The sequence below is a fragment of the Asterias amurensis genome, chromosome 4, assembly GCF_032118995.1.
Source record: "Asterias amurensis chromosome 4, ASM3211899v1".
NCBI classification, from domain to species: domain Eukaryota; kingdom Metazoa; phylum Echinodermata; class Asteroidea; order Forcipulatida; family Asteriidae; genus Asterias; species Asterias amurensis.
Window position 1 is genome coordinate 6,532,896 of NC_092651.1, and position 25,778 is coordinate 6,558,673.

The window sequence follows — 25,778 nt, forward strand, 5'->3', positions numbered from 1 at the left end:
GTTGTTTCTCCCAAAGTCTATTGTCGCTTATTAATCATCCTTGCTGCATCAGCCGTCTTGGCGTCATCTTTGTGCTCTGTTTCCTCCTTTGCCTTTGCAGTCGTCCCAATCTTTGCAATAGTCTTGATTAATTCTCTGCGGGCTCTTTTCACTCCAGCCCTTTATTCTTGAGTTCATCTCTCTTTGTTTACGTGTTTTCCATCTTTTAAAAACTTCTTTTGCATCATCAAAGGCCTTGTATTTTCTCTTTATCTGTCCCCATATCTTGCCGGTGGCCGTCTCTCTCTGTGACTGCGACGCGCCTCGCAATTGTCTTGTTCCAGTCCCTCATCTTTCTCGAGGTTGTCCAACTGGTTTCTCTGCTGGCAAGGCTTCTCTTTATTTGTCTTCGCCGTCGTCTCCATGGTTTCTCTGTCTTGACTTAGACTTTCACTTTCATCAGTCTTTTCCGTCATCTCCATGGTTTCTTTATCTTGATGTCGATTGTCACGAGTATCTTGCCGTCGTTCTGTACCATTTTCATCTCCATCCACCGTTGCTGGAGTTCGTGCCCTTGCCGTGTCTTGATACCACGTTGGCGCATTCTCTCCAGTGTAAGGTTTCAGTCTGTTGTAGTGTACAATTCTTGGCTTTCCCTTCGCTCCTTTCTGAATTCGGTAGGTGACGTCACTCATACACGTTGTTACCACAAATGGTCCATCCCACGGTAATTGGAACTTGGGGCAATGACCTCGTTTTCGTTTTGGGTTGTACAGCCATACTATGTCTCCTTTGCTGTATCCCCCATGGTCTGCTTTGTGGTCATAGTTGCGTTTCTGTCTGTCACTTGCAATTTGAAGATGTTCTCGTGCGTATTGATGGACTTGCTCCATACATTCCTGGCGACGAGCAACATATTCAACTTGATTTTCTTGCTGGTCATCTTTCGGTCTCTCCATAAGTAAATCGACCGGCAAGGTTGCCTCTCTTCCCATCATCATCTCATTGGGTGTGTAGCCGGTTGTTTCGTGATCAGCAGATCTATAAGCCATCATGACATATGGCAAATAGATATCCCAGTCTCTCTGGTTATTGTCTACAAACATGGCTAGCATCCCTTCAATAGTTCTGTTCGCCCTCTCTATCATCCTGTCCGATTGAGGATGCAGTGCCGATGTCCTTGTTTTATCAATGCCAAGTAGTTCACATATTTCTTTGAAAAGGTGAGACTCAAAGTTTCTCCCTTGATCTGTATGGAGCTGCATCGGGACGCCATATCTGCAGACGAACTGTTCAACAAAAACTGTTGCTATGGTAGCGGCTTCTTGATTCGGTATTGCATAGGCCTCGGTCCACTTGGTGAAGTAGTCACCTATAACCAGAATATATCGGTTGTCTCGATCAGTCTGGGGTAGTGGACCCAACACATCCATAGCTACTCTTTCCATGGGTACTCCTACGTTATAGGTTTTCATTGGGCCTCGGCGGGTCTTGTTTGGAGACTTTCTTGATGCACACTTGTCGCATGTTGAGACGATGAGATTCACATCTCGTTGCCATCTGTTCCAGTAATACCTGCTTCTGACTCTGCCCCTTGTCTTGTTTTGTCCAAGATGACCACATGTTTTGTCGCTATGTAATCTTGTTACAAGAGTCTTCCTCAAACTCTTTGGAAGAACAATCTGCCACTTGATGATATCGCCAGCTACGGTTTCCCATCGTCGGCATAGGACGCCGTCTCGAATGTGCAATCTTTCCCATTGTGCCCAGTAGCTCTTTACTTCTGCACTTTCAGGTGAAACATCAGCCCACCGTGGTCGCTCGGCTGAAGTTTCCTTCCATTGGAGTATCTTGCATACACTCATGTCTCTTCTTTGTGCGTCTTTAAGTTCTTCTTCCGTTATAAACTGTTCCTCGTCGTTGTTTCTTTCACTTGTTTGCTCTTGAGCATTTGTCGTGACGATTCCACAAAATGGTTGATCAGCAATCTCTACAGATGCGCCATCAACAATTGGTCTTGTACTTTCACTTGTTGTTTTATGCTGCCGGGGCTTTCTCATGCTGTACTTTATTTCTTGTGCTGTGCTGTATTTCTCCGTCTTGTCACACTGTTTGCATTCATTGGCACAAGGTTTTCTTGACAGACCGTCAGCGTTCCCATGTTGCTTACCAGGACGATGTTGGATATCGAAATCATAGGCGCTCATAAGTTCCAACCATCTTGCCATCTGTCCTTCCGGGTTCTTGAAATTCATTAGCCACCGAAGTGCTCCGTGATCTGTCCGGATGAGAAATTTCCTGCCATACAAGTAGTGATGAAAATGTTTGGTGGACGCAACCACTGCGAGTAATTCCTTTCTTGTTACACAATATTGTCTCTCTGCTTTAGCCAAGGATCTGCTGTAGAATGCGATGACTTTCTCATTTCCATCTTGAACTTGTGATAACACTGCCCCTACTCCTTGATTACTTGCATCTGTGTCTAAGATGAAGGTTTCGTCACTTGAAGGGTACACTAGTATTGGAGTGGTTGTCAGATCCCTCTTGAGTCGTTGAAATGCAGCTTCACATTCCTTTGTCCACACAAAATTAATTTGCGTCTTCTCTGTTAGGCGGTGCAGAGGTCTTGCAATTTCAGCAAAATTTCTGACGAATCGTCTGTAATATGAGCAAAGTCCTAGAAAGCTCCGAACTTCAGTCACTGTTCTGGGGGTGGGCCATTTATCAACTGCCTCTGTCTTGACCGGATCTGTCTGTATACCTTGACTTGAGACGACATGTCCCAAAAATGTCACTCTCTCCTGAAAGAGATGACACTTCTTTGGACTCAACTTAAGGCCAGCTGTCCTGAGTCGCGTCAGTACTTCTTGTAATCTTTGAAGGGCTGCTTGAAAATGATTTCCATAAACGATGACGTCATCAATGTAGAGTAAGCAGGTCTGCCATTGAAGTCCGGAGAGCACTCGTTCCATCAGGCGTTCAAAGGTTGCGGGCGCATTACATAAACCAAAGGGCATCACCTTGAATTCGAATAGCCCCTCTTTGGTAATGAAAGCAGTTTTCTCCTTATCTTTCTGTGCCATCTCCACTTGCCAGTACCCACTTGCCAAATCCAGCGTTGAGAACCACTGAGACCCGGATAGTGTGTCCAGTGAGTCGTCGATTCTTGGTAAAGGATAAGAGTCTTTGATGGTTGAGGCATTTAGTTTTCGGTAGTCCACACAAAATCTTGTCGATCCATCCTTTTTCTTGACTAAAACGATGGGCGAAGCCCAGGGGCTTGACGATGGTTCAATCACCCCTCGCTTTAACATCTTGTCGATTTCTTCTTTTGCTACATCTCTTTGATGTATTGGGAGTCTCCTGGATGGTTGTCTGATGGGCCGTGCCTCACCAGTATTTATCTCGTGCTTGACAATTGAAGTCTTTCCCAGATCACTTGAGTCTTTTGCAAAAACATCTTGAAACGTCGTCAAGACTCTTGATAATTGCATCTTTTGACTTGGATTTAGCCTTTCACCACTGATCTTGAATAATTCGGTCAAGTGCTCTGGAATTTCTTGTTCCGACGCTTGCTTGTTCTCTTGTAATATAGTTACACGACGTCCCTCTTTTTCTTGCACGATTTCACCACTCTGTACGGGTTCACACGTGGCCAACACTGCACCCTGGTAGATTATTATAGCTTCATCTTTAAGATTGAGAACTCTGATCGGTACCAATTCTTGTTGGACATCAACCAAGGTTTTGGCAACCATGACCTCGTGATTTCTGACGAATCTCGGCTCAGGTTCAACAATGCCAAACTTCGAATTTCTATTTCTGTGTTTCAGCTTGCCAGGCAGCAATATCTCTTCTCCTGCTTTGATTGTAATAGTTCGGTCGGCTATCACTCGGGTGCACTTTTCAGCAGACGCCCGGTAAACATGACATTTTACTTGCTGTCCTCCAATCTGCATTTCGCCTCTTCCCAAATTCAGTGTACAGTCGTACGTTTCAAGGAAGTCGTAGCCCAGAATTCCCTCAGGCTCAATGTCAGCTAGGTATACGTCTTGACTTATTACTTTACTTTGTTCTTTAACTTGAAATTCTAGCTTGAGTCGTCCTTGTCCCAAACAAGGGGCGAGTTCTCCATTGGCCATGGCTACTTTTACGTTAGTCGAATCTAGCTTTGGTCTTGAACTTTCGGAAATCTTGTAATACATATCTGGGCGGATGATAGTCAAGCTTGCCCCAGTATCCACTAGAAAATTTACTTGAACGCCTTCAACTCGAACAGTTACTTCTATGCCTTGATTAATTACTGCACGCTTTACTGATGGGGGTTTGCTTTCTTTTGGTCCGTCTGTCCTTAGTTTCCCAGCCGACCGTTGGACCTCGTAATCGGCTGCTGTCCGTTTCCCTGCTGCATTGCTTGTTGGCCCATATTATTGTTGTATCTGTAAGAATTCTGTCTTGGGTGCGGACACTCACGCGCAAAATGGCCTAATTCATTGCAATTCCAACATGCAGGGGGTCCTCTATTGTTTCTTTCATGGTGCCTCCAGTTCGGTCCATCTTGCCTGTACTGGTTCTTTGCTTGGTTGCGTTGATCCGGTGATGACGTCACTTTATCGGTCTGGGTAAACCCAGCACCCTCTTTATGCCCACTGGTCATGTTCTTTAAAGCCTTGGTTAGAGCGCCAAGTTCATCAGACAGTGAAAGAATCTTGCCTTGTATGTCTTTCATTTCTTTACTTTGCTCCGATTCTTTGTCTTGTTCTGGTACGATAACTCTTGCCATTTTCCGAGTTACCCCACGCTGGCGATCAGCCGCCTGGAAAGCCTCTAGTTCCACTGCTATGCGGACTGCATCAGCCAGAGTTTCTGGTTTAGATTGAAAAACACGCCATCTTATCTCACCATCGGTCAGAGCGTCAATAAAATGTTCTTGAGATAAAGTTTCTTGTAAAACGTACGTAGCTGATGGGTACGCAAGCCGTGTGAGTCGTCTAATTGCTTGAGCCAACTCAGGCAATGTTTCTTCCCTTTTTCGTTGTCTGTTCTTTAATTGTACTCGAAATAATTCTTTCTGGTCATTTGAGCCGAACCTGTTGTTCAAGGCGGTTACCAACGCTGTGTAGTCATGACGACTGTCATCATCCAAGTCACCCAAAACGCACTGTGCTGAACCTCTTAAATTGGCTGCGAGGTACATAGCCTTTACTTTGTCACACCAGCCATTCATTTCAGAAAGCATTTCAAATTGAACAGCATAGTCGTTCCAACAACTGGATCCGTCGTAGCTTGTAGGTTTTATCTTCATCTTTGCACCACAACCTCTGTTTTCTTGATTTCTTGTTTTCATGTTTTCTTGGTTGGGCCTTGTTTCTTGATCGGGTCTTGTTTTCTTGATTGGGCCTTGCAACTGTGCTCTGTATTCTTTTAATTGTTCTCTTTCTTCATTTGCGCAATCCAACTCTCTCTGAAGAATTTCACATTCTGCCCTCATTTTGTCTAGAACTGCTTGTCCCTGTTTGATTACTTTCTTTTCCGGAGAATTATCACTTGAAGTTGACTCTGATAATCTTGAATCACCGCTCTCTGTAATCTTTATTTCATCACTAGAACTTGCCGTGGAAATATTACTTTCATCTTCCCCTGAAACTTCACCTAAAAAGGATTCGTTCTGGATCTCTTGTTGTACTGGACTTTCCATCTTTATAAATTTCTCTTTTCGTCACTTTTAAACTCTTTAATTCTCTTGTTATGATTCGAAGTTCTTTAATTCACCAGTCTTGAGATCATCCCACCGCTGCCACCAAAATGTAACGATTCCGGGGTGGGGTATGGTTCTTATGAATTTAACCAAGCCGCCACTCTGGAATCTGAAGAAGTCACAGGGGAAGGATGAAATATAATATTGGGGGGATTGTCCTTAAACTCTACTGATGAGGCACATTGAAATAAATCAGTGTTTCAAACAGAGGGTTGACATTAACCGCAAGGAACTACACAGTGTGTATTTTATTCAATCATGTTCAATCACAAAATGTACATAGCGCCCTCTCTTGATTTAAACGGTATTAACTTAAGGTATTCTGTAATCAATCAGTTCGCTGGTTCATTATTCGCACGCAGCAGTACATGGTAGCGTGGCTGCTCGTGTAGTAACTATCTAATGAGAATCGCCATTGAATAAAGTGAGTAGCATCGTTCTGCGTGTGTGTGTGTTTCTTGAATGGTCTTGAGTTCTTGAGGTCTTGGATGGTCTTGAGGTCTTGAGGTCTTGAGGTCTTGAGGTCTTGAGTGGCGATCTCTAGTCTGGAAGCGACTGAGCCCCGAGCTCTGGTTTTCGTCTCCTTTTATGGCCTAGCAGACGTACGCGCTGCACTAAGCCAGAGAACCGATTGGTTAATTATAAGCGTTAAGAAAACAAATGTTAACACCTTTGGTAGCGTGCGCGCTAGCAGTTTGTAAGCGTGTGCGTAAAGTGCACGCGAACGCACAGCCCAATACGCACAACCAAATGTGTGAACACTAAATTTAGCTGAAGTTAAACTTACAATAATGGTGAATTAGCAAGACATTATAAATAAAGAGATAGCATTTAAGTAGTCTCAACAACTCTATAATTAATTCTAAAACGCAAGGCAGTTTTCGCCACAATATGTAATACCTATCTCAGGTCAAGTGACGTATGTAGTGCAATCTGTCTATTGTTATGATTTTACATCTTACCACCTTTCAGTTTGGTAAACCAGCCTAGCGGAATTTAAATCATAAGTGACTCGATGTAAAGCGAAAGTCAAACAATTTTTGTTATTAAGTTATTGGTACGTTTAGAATAATAGTTGACTGTGGATTTGTTGAAATGACAGATTATTCATGTTCATGAAAATAATAATAATTTATTCATTTATATTGCGCCCATTCCATAAAATGTACACATGCGCATAACAAAATTGTGGCACTGTTCAGTGATTCATACTTGAGCCGAGGATGAATATCTTTTAATATTCTTGATGAGAATGCCTTGGTTTTGGTTAGTCACTATTATTATTGGATGTTGTTAATTTCCAATTGTCATCCACATTTGACATTATTGTATCATTTTCGACCATGACGTCATCGACATTCACAGATGATGCAAGACCTTGACCGAGTGACGATCAGCCACGATGAGGTCACCGGTAGGAGTAAACGTCATGTCTAGAGGTGCGTACAGGCCACGAGCTACACAGCCGATGTGCTTACCTGATGCATCGTAATGATGTATCTCATTGATTCCCCAGCCACCGCAATAAACAGACACAAAGATGTCTCCAGCATCGTCGCAGCACACACCATAAGGATAGGCAAGTTTGCCGTCAATGGAGGTGCTGATATTGAACACCTCGTTTCCAATGAAATCCACACAAACTAGATTCATCTTGCCGAAGTGCGTGAATACCAGACGCTCCTTGCTGCTTACAGATATATAGCAGTCGCTACTAATATCATCATGATGTATTGTGGAAATGATGGATCCATCCATATTATGGAGAGATATTACCTTTCTCTTACAGTCAGCCACTGCAATCCGATCTTTATTGTCCACAGCAATACCACGAAGTAGACTCTCTGACTGCCCCTCGACTTGATTCTGTGAGGGTCGGAACTGACGAATGTATCTCAGTTCTCTATCATAAACCTGTACATCCTGTCCGTCAGTAACCAGAAGCAAGTCATCAGAGGTCACGGTAACACCAAAAGGTTGTTTTAGTTTGCCGTCCTCTGTTCCACTTCGACCACCTGTAGATTTGTAACTACCCTTTGATGTAAATGTGGATAATAGACACCGTGCTGAATCAATAACGACAATGTCACCGTTGCTAAAACAAGCAACGTCCCTTGTATACTTGAACTCCCCCTCACCTTCCCCATATTTACAAAACTTTGTCTTTATCTCCCACTTTTCTTCCTCTAGTATTTCACCGAGATCTGCATCAGTGACGATATCATGACCTTTGAACCCGATGAATGACTTGCTATGCTGCACTGTTTGAAACTGGAGCTCTTTGTGGAAGTCTAAGTTGTGCATAACTTTTGGCTTGAGGTCCAGCAGCTCAAAGTTATCAGCATGTTGCATCAAGTCATTGACTGAAGCTACGATCTGCTCTGCACGGCTCATCTTATCGTGATTGCTGCGCTGTATGCTCACAAATCCCTCACCTCTTTCTTGACCGATTTGGGTGACTGTTTCTTGAAGGAGGCGAGATTCATTTCTTATCTTAGTGATTTCCTCTTCCTCCTTAGCCACAATATCTCGAAGAGCCTGGTCGACCATGAGCTGTAATCTTTGCTGTGAGTGTTTGATAGAGTCATCCACTTTTTGGAATTGCTTGCGACACTCATCAAACTTCTGCAAGGCTTCATCAACAGCTCGACGATAAGATCGAATGGAATCATTGATTTCAGAGAGATTGTGGTTGGACGCTCGGTGATCGAACACCGCACATTTGAGACACACAAGTAATTCACACGTGTCACAATAGAAACACAGTTCCTGGTCAGTGTGTGTCCGACACGTTTGTGTTTCAGTTTTGTCCTTGTCTTTGGGTCGCACATTTGACGAACCGACAGCATTAACGATTTGATGATGCCTGTGACTTTTTAATTTCGCGTGGATTGTCAGACATGTCTTGCAATAATTCACCTCACAGTCAACACACCGTGAGACGGCTTCAAGACCTTCGTCGCATCCTTCGCAAGTTGAGACAGGAGGGTTAATGCCCTCCTTCGGACCTTCGAGATTGATGACGTCATCGATAAGTGAGCTCAAGAAAAAGCAGCTAAGAAGATCCGACAATCCCCCATCTGGGATTGACGTTTCCTTTTTACACATTGGGCAAATAATAAGATCCGTCTTCGGATCCTGTTTGTCTGTAAGTTCCTGAAGACACTTGAAGCAGAAGTTGTGAAGACAGTCCAGGATTTTCGGATCGGTGAACCGACTCAGGCAGATTGGGCATTCAATGTGTACATGTCTAATCTTGCAAGTGGTCTCAGTGTGTAAAGCAGCTTCAGCCATCTTGATGAGAATGGGCTCCTGTTACCTGATGAAATAAAACAAGGACGTGTTCGTTTTACCAGGGAGTGAACAAATGTAGGAGACTTTTAGACGCTTGGTGGCAGCACATTTACTGGGTAAGTTCTTAAAAGTATACTGACCTGCTAGGATAAAGACAGGCATTGGTCTTATAAACCCATTGATTACATTATATGTCATGATAGCAATGGATATAGAAATGTGTTATAATTGGTCCGAGTTGATTCAGCTTGCACTTCCGAAACGAATGAGAGGTCAAAGGTGCATAAGGCAACATCCGGTCAGGCTGGTATCTGGGCTTATTCACGAGCCTCGAACACTGATCAGTAGTGGGTGCGTTCGATTAGCTTCCCCGGGTCGACCCCGGTGTGTGGCGTTTTTTTTCCAGGACGAACGTGTGCAAATAATTACCCACGTTCGTTCTGGAAAAAAAACGCCACACACTGGGGTCGACCCAGGGAAGCTAAACAAACGCACCCATAATAAAGATCAGTGTTTTCGAAGTGTGACGTCAGACAGGCTAGTTCGTATGTTTACTCGAAAATAAGTGACCACGACCAGGATTTTTGAACAATGGACTATCACGACTTATTGTGGTATTTGTATGATGGACATGAGTATAATGATAACAATAATGTTCTTAATGGTTCTCTTTTATACTTTACACCAACAGATAGAACAGCGAAGCTGCTATGGCGAGCTGCCGATCGCCAGATAGAACCAATGACCGTCAGAAAAACCAATCATTTCACCAACTGATGGTCAAAGGGGTGGGGGACATTGACAGGTATGAAGTTATGACAATTTTAAGGTTTTCATTGCTTTAGCTCATTCAACTGGAACCAGTGATCTTTGAGATTTATCTTTTCTTATTATATACATGTAAGCAGCAATAGTTGATTAAAGTTTTTAATCGACACATCATTGCAATAAGGAGTTATGACCATTTAAGGTTTTCATTGTTTTAGCTCAATCAACTGAAACCAGTGATAAACTCTTTGATTTTTTTTTTCATATTATCTACATATTAGCAGCAATATTTGATAAAAGTTTTAAACTGGTAAATCGTTGCAATAAGAAGGTATGACCAATTAAAGGCAGTGGACACTATTGGTAATTACTCAAATTAATTATTAGCATAAAACCTTTCTTGGTGACGAGTAATGGGGAGAGGTTGATGGTATAAAACATTGGGAGAAACGGCTCCCTTCTGAAGTGCCAAAGTTTTCGAGAAAGAAGTAATTTTCCACAAATTTGATTGAGATACCTCAGATTTAGAACTTGAGGTCTCGAAATCAACCATCTACACGCACACAACTTCGTGTGACATGTGTGTTTTATTCTTTCGTTATTATCTCCCAAGTTCGACGACCGATTGAGCTCAAATTTTGTTAAGCTTTGTTATTTTATGCATATGTTGAGATACACCAACTGTGAAGGCTAGTCTATTACAATCTAGTCTAGACAATTACCAATAGTGTCTACTGCCTTTAAGGTTAGTATTATTATTTTATTGCATTCAACTGGAACCAGTAATAAACTCTTTTAGTTTTATCTTTTCAAGTGAATTAATATGTACGAATCAATAATTGATTTAAGTTTCAAGTCAGTACGTCAATGCAAAAAGGAGTAATGACCATTTTAGGTTTTCATCTTAGCTCACTCAACTGAAACCATTGATTAATTCTTTGAGTTTTATCTATTCATATGAATCTTCATGGAAAAAGCAATAAAATTTGAAATAGAGGAACACGTTGCCTTGGATCGGATGAGTTGGTCTATAAATGGCGTTTGTAACCGTTTGTTATAAAATGTTTATGGTTAAAAAGATGGTTTAAAAGTAAAATACAATGATCAACACAAATTTGCCCCGAAATTGCGTGGTTTTCTTTTTATTTTTGCGAACTAACATGGTCGGCCATTTATGGGAGTCAAAAATTTGACCCCCATAAATGGCCGACCGTGTTAGGCGACGAGGTAAAAGGAAAACCGTGCAATTTTGAGGCATGTCTGTGTGGATCGTTGTATTCTACTTTAACAACATCTTTCCACCCAGAAGTGTTTTATAACAAACGGTTACAAAGACCAACTCGACCAATCCAGGGCAACGTGTTCCTTTAAGTTTCAAGTCAGTACATCAAATGCAATCAGGAGTTATGGCCGTTTATGTTTTTCATTGTTTCAGCTTATTCAAGCGGAACAAGTGTCAGAGGTCGATTTTTTGTTAAAACAAAATATTTAAAACTTTGAGATTTTAATTTGAGCTTTTTTTTAAATCCAGATGTCAATGTTTGAGCCTGAAGAACATTTTTGTTATTCCAAAAACTGAACAAAAAAATTATTCAAAAGACTTCAACAATATTTGAAAACATGGCTGAAAATTACCCAAAAATGACTGGCAATTATATATATCAATGTCACTTTGGCTTGTCCTTACCAAAACAACTCAACTCAAAGACTTAAACTTAAACCAAAAACTTTAACATTTCCAAAAACTTTAACGCGGACGGCCGGACGGAAGGACGGACGGACAGACGGACGGACGGACGGACGCCGGACGGAAATTGGTATTACATAGGCTCGCACTGTTCTGCAGCTCGCCAATAAAACCAACGCCCAGCCGGCAATCACAATGTTTAGCAAGGCCTTTTTCATTTTGCAAATCTTCAAAGTCTATGAGAATGTTTTGAAGGGGCACCAAGGCCATGACCGGGCACTGTCTTGGCCTGCGTGTAATTCAAAGCATGTGATTAGTATTTGTTCCATCAGTACATTGTTAAAACTTCTTCGAATAATAAGTATTGATGTTGTATGTGTTAGGGTTCTTACTATTATGCACACTGCAAGTTAGACTAATAACTTCATATTTTTCAAAACAAAAATGACAATTGACAAATAAATCAAAAAATGAATGAACAAGAGGATTTTTAAATAATAGGGTCTGATGACAATGGCATTATTTGTGTTGATCTTAAAAAACACAAACTTTGAAATCATCGATAATTTTGGTATAATGTAGGTGTAAGTTGACCGCGAATTTCAGTGTGAAACGATTGTGAGGTCAAAGGTACATCTGGCAACATCCGGTCAGGTTGGTATCTTGCGTTATTTACGAGCCTCGAAGTGTGACGTCATACGTTCGGGCTACTTCGTACGGTAGGCCTATTATGTGTCCATGCCCAGAATTGTGTAAACAGTTGACTTACGACTCGTAAACATTTAAAGGAATTGTGGCATTTGGAGGCCATCATGGACACGATGTGTGTTGTAATTGATTTTGCCCTTGTATGCCCCTTTATACTTTACACCAAGAATAACACTAACGCCCAGCAGGCAATCACAGTGTTTAGCATGAACCAGACTCTACACTGACCCGAGTCAGTGAGTTTTTGTTATCAGGGTGAAACTGACCAGCTATTATGCAAAACTGCAGTGTATCTGAGTTCTATCATTGTTTAATGTTGACTCGAACATTCGACCCACTGACCCCCATATTTTAGATTTGGCCTTTACGGAATTCAGACTTAAATATTAAAGGCAGTGGACACTATATTGGTAGTTACTCAATATAATTATTATCATAAAACCTTACTTTTGATTACGAGTAATGGGGCGAGGTTGATAGCATAAAACATTGAGAGAAACGGCTCCCTCTGAAGTGACGCAGTTTTCGAGAGAGAAGTAATTTTGCAAGAATTTGATTTTGAGACCTCAGATTTAGAATTTGAGGTCTCGAAATCAAGCATCTGAAAGCACACAATTTCGTGTGACAAGGGTGTTTTTTTCTTTCATTATTGTCTCGCAACTTCGACAACCGATTGAGCTCAAATTTTCACAGCTTTGTTATTTTATCCATATGTTGAGATACACCAACTGTGAAGAGTAGTCTTTGACAATTATTACCAATAGTGTCCACTGTGTTTAAACAGGGATGTTAACAATGCAACTATTACTTTGGTAATACTTTGGTCAAGTTCCACTCAACTCACCCTTGTCATGCCTCAGTGATCTTAAACGATTCGTCAATTTTCTCCTCACAATCTAATACAACTCGTAAACTTGCAAATCCGTTTTATCTATCATTATAAATCTAAGTACATAAAGTAATAGGCGACACTTTGCATGGTTTTTAAAGCTGTTTATTTCAAAGCCTAAAATGTTGACGTTTTCCTTTAGTCTTTACTGGCTGGTCCACTGTCGGTTATATTTATTTATTTATTTGTTTTGCAGCTTGTTTTAGTATTTATGTGATCTATGATTACAAGCCTGGAGTTTCATCGTTGAGAGGGCAAGTCCATTTTTATTTCACATAGGGCACTTCCATTGGAAAGTCTCAAAAGTTTATTGAAATATTTTGAAGGGGCACCAAGGCCATGACCAGGGACAACTGAAACCATGGCCTGCGTGTATTTCAAGGCATTTATAATTTCCATGAGTACATTTTAAAAATTCGGGTTCTTAAAATGAAGGTTACATTTATACTAAACTTAAGTAGTGATATTGTATACCATTACAATTACTTAAATAATGTATTTCTTTACTCCGTAATGTAACTGCCGTTATGCTTTTATGAGAGTATGGAAATAATTGTATTCTTGAATTGAATTGAAAATATATATTTTTTACATTCTTATAATTATGCACACTGCAAGACGGATAACTTCATAATTGTTCAAAACAATTACAAACTATATATAAACAAATGAATGACAAAGAGGACTTCTAATTAATAGGATGTTAATGACATTATTTGTGTTGATCCTAAAAAAAATAGTTTCGAAAAAGGTTTGTGTGAACTGATTCATGTACTGTTACATGTACACACACAAGTATTGGTCATGTGCATTAAGACACAATACCCTAGTGCAAGTAAAGTCCTACCTCAAGCTGTAGATGTGACTAATGCTCACTGCGTACACTTGAACCTCTTTGATGAATCGGAAGTGGAAGATTGCCGGCAACAGTAATGGATTCTGTACGATAAACAACGTTCAAGTTTACATAACAAAAACAGTGCACCTCCTTCGCCAACCTACAAAATGTTGTACTTCCACAATTGGGCCATGGTTGGGCTTAAACCACACGGCCATGCGGCCGGTAGGCGTTGTAGCATGGACATTTCTACCTCCATGGTTGTAGTAGTAGTTTCGCACAGTTGGGAAAACCCCACATACCATACCACACATTGTGTTCGACATGGTTCGATGGTACAAAGGTTCGTATTGCATTATATGGGTGCTAGTAGGCCAGCCAAAGTGTGAAATTACACTTTGGACGGCATAGTTTGTTAATGGCTGGCATCCATGCTAGATGTATGGATCATGGGCTCGGGAAGACGATTAGGGTGGATGCCCAGCTTGATTTTGAATTTTAAGGTCATTTTGGGGTAAAAAGGTCACAAAAGGTCAAAAATCAATATTTTCAAAATTTGTGTCAAATTTATTCACATTTGATAGATCTATCCATAAAATGTATTTTTAACTTTATGTTGATGCTACAAACCTATGTAATTAACGTATACACTTTGACCTTGTGCACAAATGTATAGCAAAACGAAGTGTAAAAGTGTGATTATCTTGAAAAGGGTACATTTTGAGTACACCAATTGTTTTTGCACTCCCCATCCTCATTGGTGCATATATTGGTTTCAAACAACTTTTTTTTAAATGTAAATATACCCAGGCAGTTTTTGAGAAAAAAAAAATAATTCAAATACCACCTTCATGTGGGGGTCATAACGACTCATTTTAAGGTCAAAGTTTCAAATAAGGCAAAAATTTTGCATTTTTGAAATGTTCACAAAATTTGACCCCAAGTGATAGATCTATCAATAAAATGTATTTGTACGTTAATGTTGATATGATAAACGTATGTAATTAACGGATAAACTTTGACCTTGTACACAAACGTATAGAAAAGCAAAACGTAAAAGTGTGATTATCTTGAAAAGTGAACATTTTTAGTATACCAGCATTTTCTGCACTCCCCAGCTCACTGGTGCATATTATATGTTTCAAACAACTTTTTTTGGAAAGGTTAATGTACTTAGGCAAAAAATAAAAAATCAAATACCACCTTCGTGTAAGGTAATTTTGAGGTCAAAAAGTGTCAAAAATGTCAAAATTTAATTTTTTTGATTTTTTGCGCCTAATTTTACCCCAGGCGGCAGATCTATCCATTTAATATAGTTTCATCATAAAATTGACATGCCAAGTCTGTGAAATTATGAGTTAATCTTTTGTCTTGTACACAAACGTGTAGGAAAATTTAATCTTAAATTGCAATTTTCTCAAAAAGTGCGTATCTTGAGCATAATACGGTGTTTTGCACTTCCTATACCAGCAATGCATATAATTGTTTGGAAACAACTTTTTTTTTTGAAAGATCAATATACCAAGGCATTAAAAAAAATCATATCAAACTTTCTTATGTGGTAAAATGAAACAAAAAGGTACTTGTATGCTATTCACGCAGAACAGTTTGACATAGTTTTACAGTTTGACTTGGTGCCCTTTGATTTGCACCCTAATACAACTAGCTCAAATCAAGCATCTGAGATAGGGGTAGTCTTCCAGGTAACCCCACTCTTTCTTTTAAGCTCGTGTGTGTCTGTGTCAGTGTGAGAGATGAGACGTCCATGTATTCCTAGTTTATGCTGTGTGAAGTGTCAGTGCATCTCTTGTTGGCGGTAACATCTTCAGACACTTCTTCGCCTTATTTACCAAAGAGTTGGAGCCTGACAAGGTTGATGATTTTATACCATGGTGCACAAGGTTAGTGTTACCAAACTGCTCAATGAGAGCAAGTTCTCCATTACGGCCGATTCCCTTGACATATATTAACTTTGCTTTTCGGAGACTTTCTTTTCCCAATGGTCATGTAGGAGAGGCTGTGTCGCATCATTTAAGAGCATGTAAGCTGCCTTACAGGTTGGCAAGTTTCTCAGTTACTGCACGTATCGGGTAATTAATGTGCATTTCTTTCCAAGTTTCTAACGCTTTTGATGAACACACAAAAGTGACATTTCTCCACCTGCAAATCACTCTTATCCTTCATTGACTGCCTCTATGCATGGAGCATCAACCGGGTGTCAGCCTGCTAAGGTGTCCTCAAAACGTCATCTCTCCTAAAGGACCATGGCTTCCGTAACATAAAGGAACCCCCGCCTGTACTATTCCTCATCTCCAGGAGACCCTTGCCCTTTCTACAAAAACGTCTGACAAGAACTTGAGATTAGGTTTGTTCAATAGCCCATACCTGACGTGTAGAAGTGGAACCCCGGTCTATCGATGAACTTTCGAATTGGCTTTTTCTTTCCCATTCTCTTTGACTGTGTCACTGCCTTGGTGGAGCCCTCTCCAATCTAGCGATCAAGACCAGGTTGTAGGTTCCAGTGGCAGCATTGAGCAATTGTTGCAGTAACTTTCTGTCCGTTTTGATAGGCTTTTGTACCGTACATAATTCATTTGTTTGAAACATTTGCATTGTACAGATCAGAGAAAGTTTTTGCGCCATCAGTTTCTTGAAGCAGACGGTGCTTCCAGATGGTTATTATATACTGCGTTCCATGATCTGGAGTTGTTAGAAGATCACTTTACCACATCAACTGGTGCAATGTCAAAGATACCGGTGGTACCTCTCTCACAATATCAGAGTCTGTGTCATCGTCTTCGCAAAGGAGTGGGTTTAGTCGGAACACATCAAATCTTACTGTTTGTTATGAAAGCTTCTAAACATCATCAACATCTCTGTCTTCTTGAGGAGTTTCATATCTGCCAGATGAACACATCCATATCGATCAAAGTTACTGTGGTCATAGATGATGGGGACGGCAGCATTACGGAAAAAGCTCCCAGATTGGTGATCAAGTATCTGTCTTTCCGAGTCCTGGATCTCAATCTCCACCATCACAATGTAATGAGACCACAGTTGGGAGTTTGGATTTCTACAGTGCTTGTTGAATTTGTTTAAGCAGACGTATTCCTCCCTTAAAAAAAGATTTAAGTCTCAAACTTTGGACTTGCCCGTTTAAGTGCATTTCTTCCTGATGTGTATAGTGGCCAGGCAACTGTGATGGTGGTATGTTTCTGACCTGTGTTATGTCCACAAACTGATTGATCAAAGTGATGAGATTGTCATTGCTGTCTGCTAGTGCCTGAAGAGTAGTGAGAATTCTTTCATCAAAGAAACTTGGCATAAAAGTATGTCAAGCTGTAGTGTTTTGGTGTGCCCGGTTACATGTAGCTCTGGAGTTAGTTTTGAATAATGGCACTCCATATAAGATAGTATACAATGTATCACTGCACGATACCCCCTACCCCATCGTAGCTACAATGTATATGCCTACCTAGGAAAAAAACAACATTTGACTGCAAAAAGAATGTTCAACTTTGTTAATTCACTAATAAAAGTTGTGTATTTAACTGCGTACATGTACTTGGAAAGATTGGGAGTGTTAAAATAACTTTGATACAAACATGCATTTTTTGAGCACGTCAAAATATACAACTACTATATCAAACTAATTGCATGAATCAGCATACGCATTTCTTGTTTCAATTTACCAATGAGGAAGGTGTAATATGAATTTTGTTTAAACTAAAAACTGCCTTGGTATATTGACCTTTCAAAAAACATGTCAAACTGTAAAACTATGTCAAACTGTTCTGCGTGAATAGTACCTTTTTGTTTCAATTTACCACATAAGAAAGTTTGATATGATTTTTGTTTAATGCCTTGGTACATTGACCTTTCAAAAAACAGTTGTTTTCAAACAATTATATGCATTGCTGGGATGGGAAGTGCAAAAACACTGTATTATGCTCAAGATACGCACTTTTTGAGAAACATGCAATTTAAGATTTAATTTTCCTATACGTTTATGTACAAGACAAAGGATTAACTCATAACTTCACAGACTTGGCATGTCATTTTGACGATGAAACTATTTTTTATAGATAGATCTGCCGCCTGGGGTAAAATTAGGCGAAAACAAATAAGAATTAAATTTTGACATTTTGGCACTTTTTGACCTCAATATGACCTTACACGAAGGTGGTATTTGATTTTTTTTTTTTTCAAAAACTGTCTGGGTACATTAACCTTTCAAAAAAAAAGTTGTTTGAAACATATATATGCACCATTGAGCTGGGGAGTTAAAAAAATGCTGGTATACTAAAAATGTACACTTTTCAAGAAAATCACACTTTTACGTTTTGCTTTGCTATACATTTGTGTACAAGGTCAAAGTTTATTCGTTAATTACATACGTTTGTCATATCAACAATAACTTAAAAATACATTTTATGGATAGATCTATCACTTTGGGTCAAATTTCAAAAGTGCAAAATTTTTGCCTTATTTGAAACTTTGACCTTAAAATGAGTCGTTAAGACCCCACATGAAGGTGTTATTTGATTTTTTTTTCTCAAAAACTGCCTGGGTATATTTACCTTTCAAAAAAAGTTGTTTGAAACCAATATATGCACCAATGAGGATGGGGAGTACAAAAACAATTGGCGTACTCAAAATGTACCCTTTTCAAGATAATCACACTTTTACACTTCGTTTTGCTATACATTTGTGCACAAGGTCAAGGTTTATACGTTAATTACATAGGTTTGTAGTATCAACATAAAGTTAAAAATACATTATATCGATAGGTCTATCTAATGTGAATAAATTTGACACAAATTTTGAAAATATTGATTTTTGACCTTTTTTGACCTTTTTACCCCAAAATGACCTTAAAATTCAAAATCAAGCTGGGCATCCACCCTAATCATCTTCCCGAGCCCATGATCCATACATCTAGCATGGATGCCAGCCGTTAACAAACTATGCCGTTTTTTTTTTTTTCTAGAGCACTTTTTAAAGTTTGGCTGGTCTACTAATATCATATGTAATCTAGGTAATAATCCTTTTATCATGTTGGCTGATGCATGACATAACATTAAATAAAATACATTTTGGTTATTACTCCCTTTTTCAGACACAGCGAGTTGTGCAGATCAAGATGGTGGATTCCGTGAGTAGAAATTTTCGTGATGTTTGGGCAAATATTGCGTTTAATTGTGTGATAATGATGTCATTATAGTAAAAAAAATATATTATAGTGGTACAAATGTAATTGTAAACTTTGTTAATTGACTGTGTTAACTTGTTGTGTAGTAGACTAGACTTGTTCGTGTCAAGAGTATTATTATTAATAACATTAATATCTTCAGGAAGAATTTGGATAGACCGTTGGAAAGGTCAACACTCACGAGATGTGTGTGTGTGCAATGTATTTTAATTTAATAATTAATTCTTTAGTTTTTTTTCAGGTGACTTAAACATCCATGAAAAAATGCCATCCCGTAAGTAGAATGTTAAGTTTTTTGTAGTGGAAGTGTGTCACGTTTGCAGCCGAGAGGACATGCAAAAAATTTGTCGCTTGCATGATTTTTTAAAAGTGCACTTCTATCTAACTAAGGTGGTTTTCAATATTAGGCTAAACATTTTACATAAATGTAAGTTGCTCGCTTTTTTCATTGTAGAAAAATGTACACAGCAGTTAGTTAAACTTATTGCTGTTATTAATACTTAAGTTGAAAGTAAACAAATAAAGTGACATTTTCCACCACGCTGAATTATGATAGTTTGAGTACAAGTAATTTAATTAAAAGACTTGTAAATTTTTAGTTTTTAAAGGTTAATTCCAATGTTTTCCCCAGACAGCAACCAAGAGTGGTGCGCGAGTCACAAAAAAGAAGAAACCGTCTAATAACTTCAGATCATCAGATGGAATAAAAGGTTAGAATAATTGCATATTGTTGTGTATAGAGATAGTTAATATCTCACCATCAGACCCATTGGCTTAATCAGCAGCAGGGTCATTCCGTGTCAATTCAACATGCTTTTGGACCTGACCCTCACGGATTTAAATGAAATTCGGTGTGCTGATTGGACTCCCTGAGAAATGCCCAAATCCCAAATTGTATGTAATTCGGATAATTATTTTGGGAGATACAGCTTAAAGGAACACGTTGCCTTGGATCGGTCGAGTTGGTCTTTGAAAAGCGTTTGTAACCGTTTTTTATAAAATGCATATGGGTAGAAAGATGTTGTAAAAGTAGAATACAATGATCCACACAAACATGCCTCGAAATTGCGTGGTTTTCCTTTTACCTCGTCGACTAACACGTCGGCCATTTATGGGGGTCAAAATTTTGACTCCCATAAATGGCCGACCGTGTTAGTTCGCACAGTAGACATGTAGAAGGAAAACCACGCAATTTCGAGGCAAACTTGTGTGGATCATTGTATTCTACTTTTACAACATCTTTCTACCCATATGCATTTTATAAAAAACGGTTACAAACGCTTTTGTTTTGACCAACTCGTCCGATCCAAGGCAACGTGTTCCTTTAACGAACTTTTGACTAATTAGCATGACCTGCTATGTTTGGACAATCATATCTCCAAAAGTAAAATACCTACAGAGATAATATTTACATCATTTTGAAGCTCTTGACATGGCCCACATTTAATAACATAAAATCAAAAAATTTCCACGCACCATCGAAAAAATACGCAAAAATTTGACCTTTGACCTTGATTTGCGAAAATGCGTATTTTTCAAAATGCGTAAAAAAAATTTCAAATGCAAGTATAATATGTAAGCAACAATATTCTGAAAAATTGTGATGGGCACTTTTACAGTTTTTTTTGTTATGATTTTTTTAACATTGGCTATCAAGACCAAAACCATAAAAACGCATTGTACAACATACACAATGTACACAGTGTACAAAGTATTGTGTGGTAGTGTGTACAGGCACATTAAAAACCATGTCACCCTGGTAATAATGTGGAGTCCAAAAGTCTATTTCATGACATGACTTAATGAGCTAATTCATTTCATCCCCTTAATTTAATATAGGAGACACTGTGTATCCGACATACTGTATACATGTTATACAATGTACAGTGTACAGAGTATTCACATTTAGTGCTTTAAAAGCTTTATTTAGTGCTTTAAAAGTCAAGTCATGATCATAGAGAAAAATGTGTTGTGACCCATTTAAATCACAAAGCAAGAAAGAAAAGAACAGGCTTTTAAGGCAGGTATCATAAAGGTTTATACTAGAGCATCCAAGTCTTTATTTCACTCGAGCACACAGTTTATGCACTGGCTGTCACAAGAAGATATCTGAACTGTCGCCTGAGAAAATACTCTCAACAACTGAAAGTTTTAGCAGTGATCCAGAAGTTCAAGGACCATCAATGTCATCTGCACATCAGGATGTTTTTGTGCAGCCAAATACCGACATTAACATTATCAATGAGGCTATGACAATTATTGGTGTATCTCCTATCATAAGTAAGAAGAAAGCTCATGGAAGTTACATGGAAAACAAAGTTGAGAGAATAGAGACAACAATTAAGCAGAAACTGGAAACTGTTACAGGAAAACAGTTCGGTGACGATGAAAGTGAGATGATAACTCAGTTGAAACAAAAGTTTCATTCCTTGACAAAGAAAAGTGAAAAGGTCATGTCTTGAGCGTCTTACCAGTGAGTTGGAGTATCAAAAGAATAGCAGATGAATTTGGAGCATCAAACTACATGCCAAGAAAATCAAAGAAACTGGCGAATTAGCAGGAAATGCTTTCCATTCCAAATCCTAAGGCTGGAAAATCTCTTCCATTAAAAATGGTGCAAACTGTGAGAGACTTTTACTTGTTCGAGTCCGTCAGCAGACAAATGCTAGGGATGAAAGACTTTGTATCAGTTACTGTTGATGGTGAGAAGAAACATCTTCAGAAACATTTTGATCTTTGTATCTGAAAGAAGTGTTTGAACTTTTCAAGGAACATCCTCCTGAAAGTTTTGCTGAAAATTTGCTCAACTTGGGCTGAAGCAGTGCATCCTTGCCGGATCTAGTGGAATGCATTTAGTTTGTGTTTGTACTATACATCAAAATGTGAAACTCAAAATGTGAATGATTATCTTTGAATTTCTAATGTACATGTATCATGTACACATTACTACACATTACCATGATTACACTGTATATGTACATGTATGTACGTAGGTACAATGCGTTTTTATGGTTTTGGCCTTGATAGCCAATGTTCAAAAAATCATAACAAAAAAACTGTAAGAGTGCCCATCACAATTTTTCAGAATATTGTTGCTTACATTTTAAACTTGCATTGAAAAAAACATTACACATTTTGAAAAATACGCATTTTCGCAAATCAAGGTCAAAGGTCACATTTTTGCGTATTTTTTCGGTGGTGCGTGGAAATTTTTTGATTTTATGTTATCAAATGTGGGCCATGTCAAGAGCTTCAAAAGGATGTAAATATTATCTCGGTGTTTTACTTTTGGAGATATGATTGTCCAAACGTAGCAGGTCATGCTAATTAGTCAAAAGTTCGTTAAGCCGTATCTCCCAAAATAATGATCCGAATTATATAAAATTTGGGATTTGGGCATTTCTCAGGGAGTCCAATCAGCACACCGAATTTTATTTAAATCCGTGAGGGTCAGGTCCAAAAGCGTGTTGAATTGACACGGAATGACCCCAGCAAACTTAGTGGCCATCAAAAAGCATTCGAACACGAGCACTGCATCGATTTGCAACAAGCCTTCATAGAACCTCATATTTTATTGGGTAGGCATTACAAGAGCCCTGACTCAAAGCACATTAATCAAAAAATGGATTCACCTCATGGACATCTTGTCTAGCAACGAACAATATTCAACCACGGAAGCATCAAAGCTGCTTTAATGGTCTACATGGTAAATAAACCCACAACACTCACATGAAGAATCATTTCAACCAAAACTGGCAGTTTAAAAAGTTAATGGTCACCACCAAGCCAAAACTGACTTAAGATAGATAAACCACCTATATATATTGACAAACCTGTAGACGTTTGAGATCAATCGGCCATCTGGGTCACGAGAAAATAGTGAAAAACTGATTACACATTTGCATGAAATCATCGATGAATAAAACGCTCACTGAGCGATAAACTCCAATCGGAAAATTAGTTTTATTTATTTCGCATCAAATAATATGGCATTTCAGACACAATTGTTTCATGGGATGTTTTCTACTATCATCAATATTAGACCATGTAAGTTTTATGTAAATCTGTGATCAAAAGTATATTTTACGATTGTTTTCCTTACCAATTCTGTAACCTCCCTTTAAGATTACAAATTCTTTTTCTAAGCGCCACTACTAAGGACGCATCAAATGAATAATTAAACAATGTATCCCACAGCAGTTGCAGACGTTCTGCCGCTTAAAGCACATCAACCGGCATCGACAGGTGAGACAATTGCATTGTTATTTTGAAAGGTTATACTTGCGTTATCTAAACAGGCACTTAAACAGGACAGCCACAACTGTTTTGCCGAACTGGATTTGTTTATTTATTTGCAAATACACATCATGAAACCTTTCTCTATGATGAAACTGACTTGAGAAACATGAATCAAAATCTGCTTAGAAAATTTGCTGAATTTACGCAAAATCGGGCGGCTATAGAACAAAGCAGAGGAAAGTAGTGAGAACAAAATGATGATTAATGCGAGACATGCATGGTGTTAGAAGTGTTGCTCTGTCTCCTATTACATGTAGATAGTTCTTCTAATTTTGATTTTTTTTTAAATTATAATGTTTTGAGGGCTATTGTAACAAGGGAAATGTTATACACATCAATCGATGTTCTAAATTATAAAGCACACATGCACGAATGTGAGTGATACTCAAAATATAGTGGTCACGGATATTTTTAAGCAATTCTGGGAACATACATTGCCTCCCGTTAGTGTGAATAATGTTCTTTTGTGGGAAACTTTTGATGAACAGAAACGTGATTACCAACAACCCGAAACACACGTGAGGCATGGTAAAGAAGTATAACAATTTGGCCTACTTAAAGGAACTGGACACCTTTGGTAATTGTGAGATCAGTATTCTCACTTGGTGTATCCCAACCTAAGTATGCATAAAATAACAAGCCCGTGAAAATTTGGGCTCAATTGGTCATCGGATTTGCAAGAAAATAATTAAAGAAAAAACACAAATTTGTGTGCTTTCAGATGCGAATAATAAAAGGCTTCGCTGAAGTGTTTTATTATTTGAGTGAGAAATTAACTTTTTCTCAAAAACTACGTTACTTCCGAGGGAGTTGTTTTTCAGTGTTTTATACTATCAAAAGCTCTCCATTGCTTGTTACCAAGTAAGTTTTTTATGCTTACAATTATTTTGAGTAAATTACCAAACGTTGGAAGGAAAATTTTAAACAGAACTTGGTATGGGAAGGTCAGCAGAATCCCGAAACTCACGTGGACTTTACCTCTTCACAAAGAAGAAATAATATGTAGACATCTAGTTATATACACCCCCAATCACAAGTTTTCAAATTAAATAAAACAGTATTAACTAGATGCTATTAATAATAAACAATTCATAAGTTGATAGACCAATAAATTACAGTATGCAATTCGTTAAGTAAACTTGTCCGATCGGGATATTAATGTTTATAAGGCCTAGTTCACGCAGAGAGTATACAACATTGGCAATTGCATGCCACAGACTTGTATCCACACTTCTTGTGACCCAACACATACATGAAATGTTATAGTTTGTGTTTCTCTGCTGTTGGTATGATGTTGACGGAAAATAAACCTGTTAAGTTAAAGCTTAATCGCTCTTCAGAATAATGAGAAAACATTGAAGACAATATTTTTTAACTTTTAGTTTTTTAAATATCTGATTTCATCCCGCATGATAAAGACTATTGCTTTACTCATTTAAAAAAAAAAGAAGGCATTTCAAGCAAACAAACTGTTAAGGGAAGCTGTCCACCATGACCATCTATACCGTGCAAATCTCTGTAAACATTTATATTTCCACTCTTACCACTGTTCAACACACTCTTTCAGGGCACAGCGATGAAAGTGGTTACAATGCTCAACTTTACTTAAATATTGGTCAAAATAATTTAAGTTCAAGTAATGTAACTGTATTGCAACCTACACACAGGAAAGGAAGATGTGAAAATGATGCTGTTGATGACGAACTAGCTACATCACTACAGAGTCATGAACAAGAGGTAGGTCTATGCAACAAATTTTTGATTGTGGGTTTGAATACGTTTTTGGTAAAATACACTTGGATGTATATAAGTGAAAAATCAACAACAATTGTTCTTATCTTTTTGGTTTGTTGATGTTATCGTTGATATTGTCGCTGTCGTCTTCGTCTTTGCTGTTGTTCAATTTAGGCACTTGCGTTGAGCGGTACGTGCAGACTAAAAGTATATATTCATGGATTGGGTTATTTAAAAAGGTTGTTAAATTTCAAACAACACTATGAGGAAATTCCATTGAAGTTTGTTATGAACCCGAAGCCTGTACTTTTTGAAATACTGAACTTTATGTATGGATTGTACTGTTTTTAACGAATACTCCCCATTTTTTTAATGCAGGAGGTGTGCTTCACGTGTAAATCGTATGACTTGAAGAAATACCGGAAATCAAAAGTAAGGTTAAATCATTAAAATTTGTTAATAATAAAAAATTAAATGAATAATCAATTAAACCATTTTCCCAAAGTTTTAGAAATTTATGAAAAATAAAAACCAGTTTAATAGTGGGACCAATACAGGCAACCAAATTCCATAATTGACTCATAGTATAACTAGAATACATAAGTACACTTC

At 38.5% G+C, this 25,778-nt stretch overlaps 1 protein-coding gene and 1 pseudogene across 1 annotated transcript; both read right to left on the reverse strand.

Moving 5' to 3' along the window:
- Nucleotides 1–25,778, reverse strand: part of LOC139936696 (uncharacterized) — a 78,768-nt pseudogene that overhangs the window by 38,632 nt on the left and 14,358 nt on the right.
- Nucleotides 6,618–9,031, reverse strand: LOC139936304 (uncharacterized). The gene has a single exon (XM_071931093.1). It carries the CDS (start codon nt 9,029–9,031, stop codon nt 7,097–7,099), a length of 1,935 nt encoding a protein of 644 aa, XP_071787194.1. The 3' UTR covers nt 6,618–7,096.

Excerpts from the sequence above, each read along its gene's own strand:
- LOC139936304 (XM_071931093.1), bottom strand. The coding sequence starts at position 9,031 with ATGGCTGAAGCTGCTTTACACACTGAGACCACTTGCAAGATTAGACAT.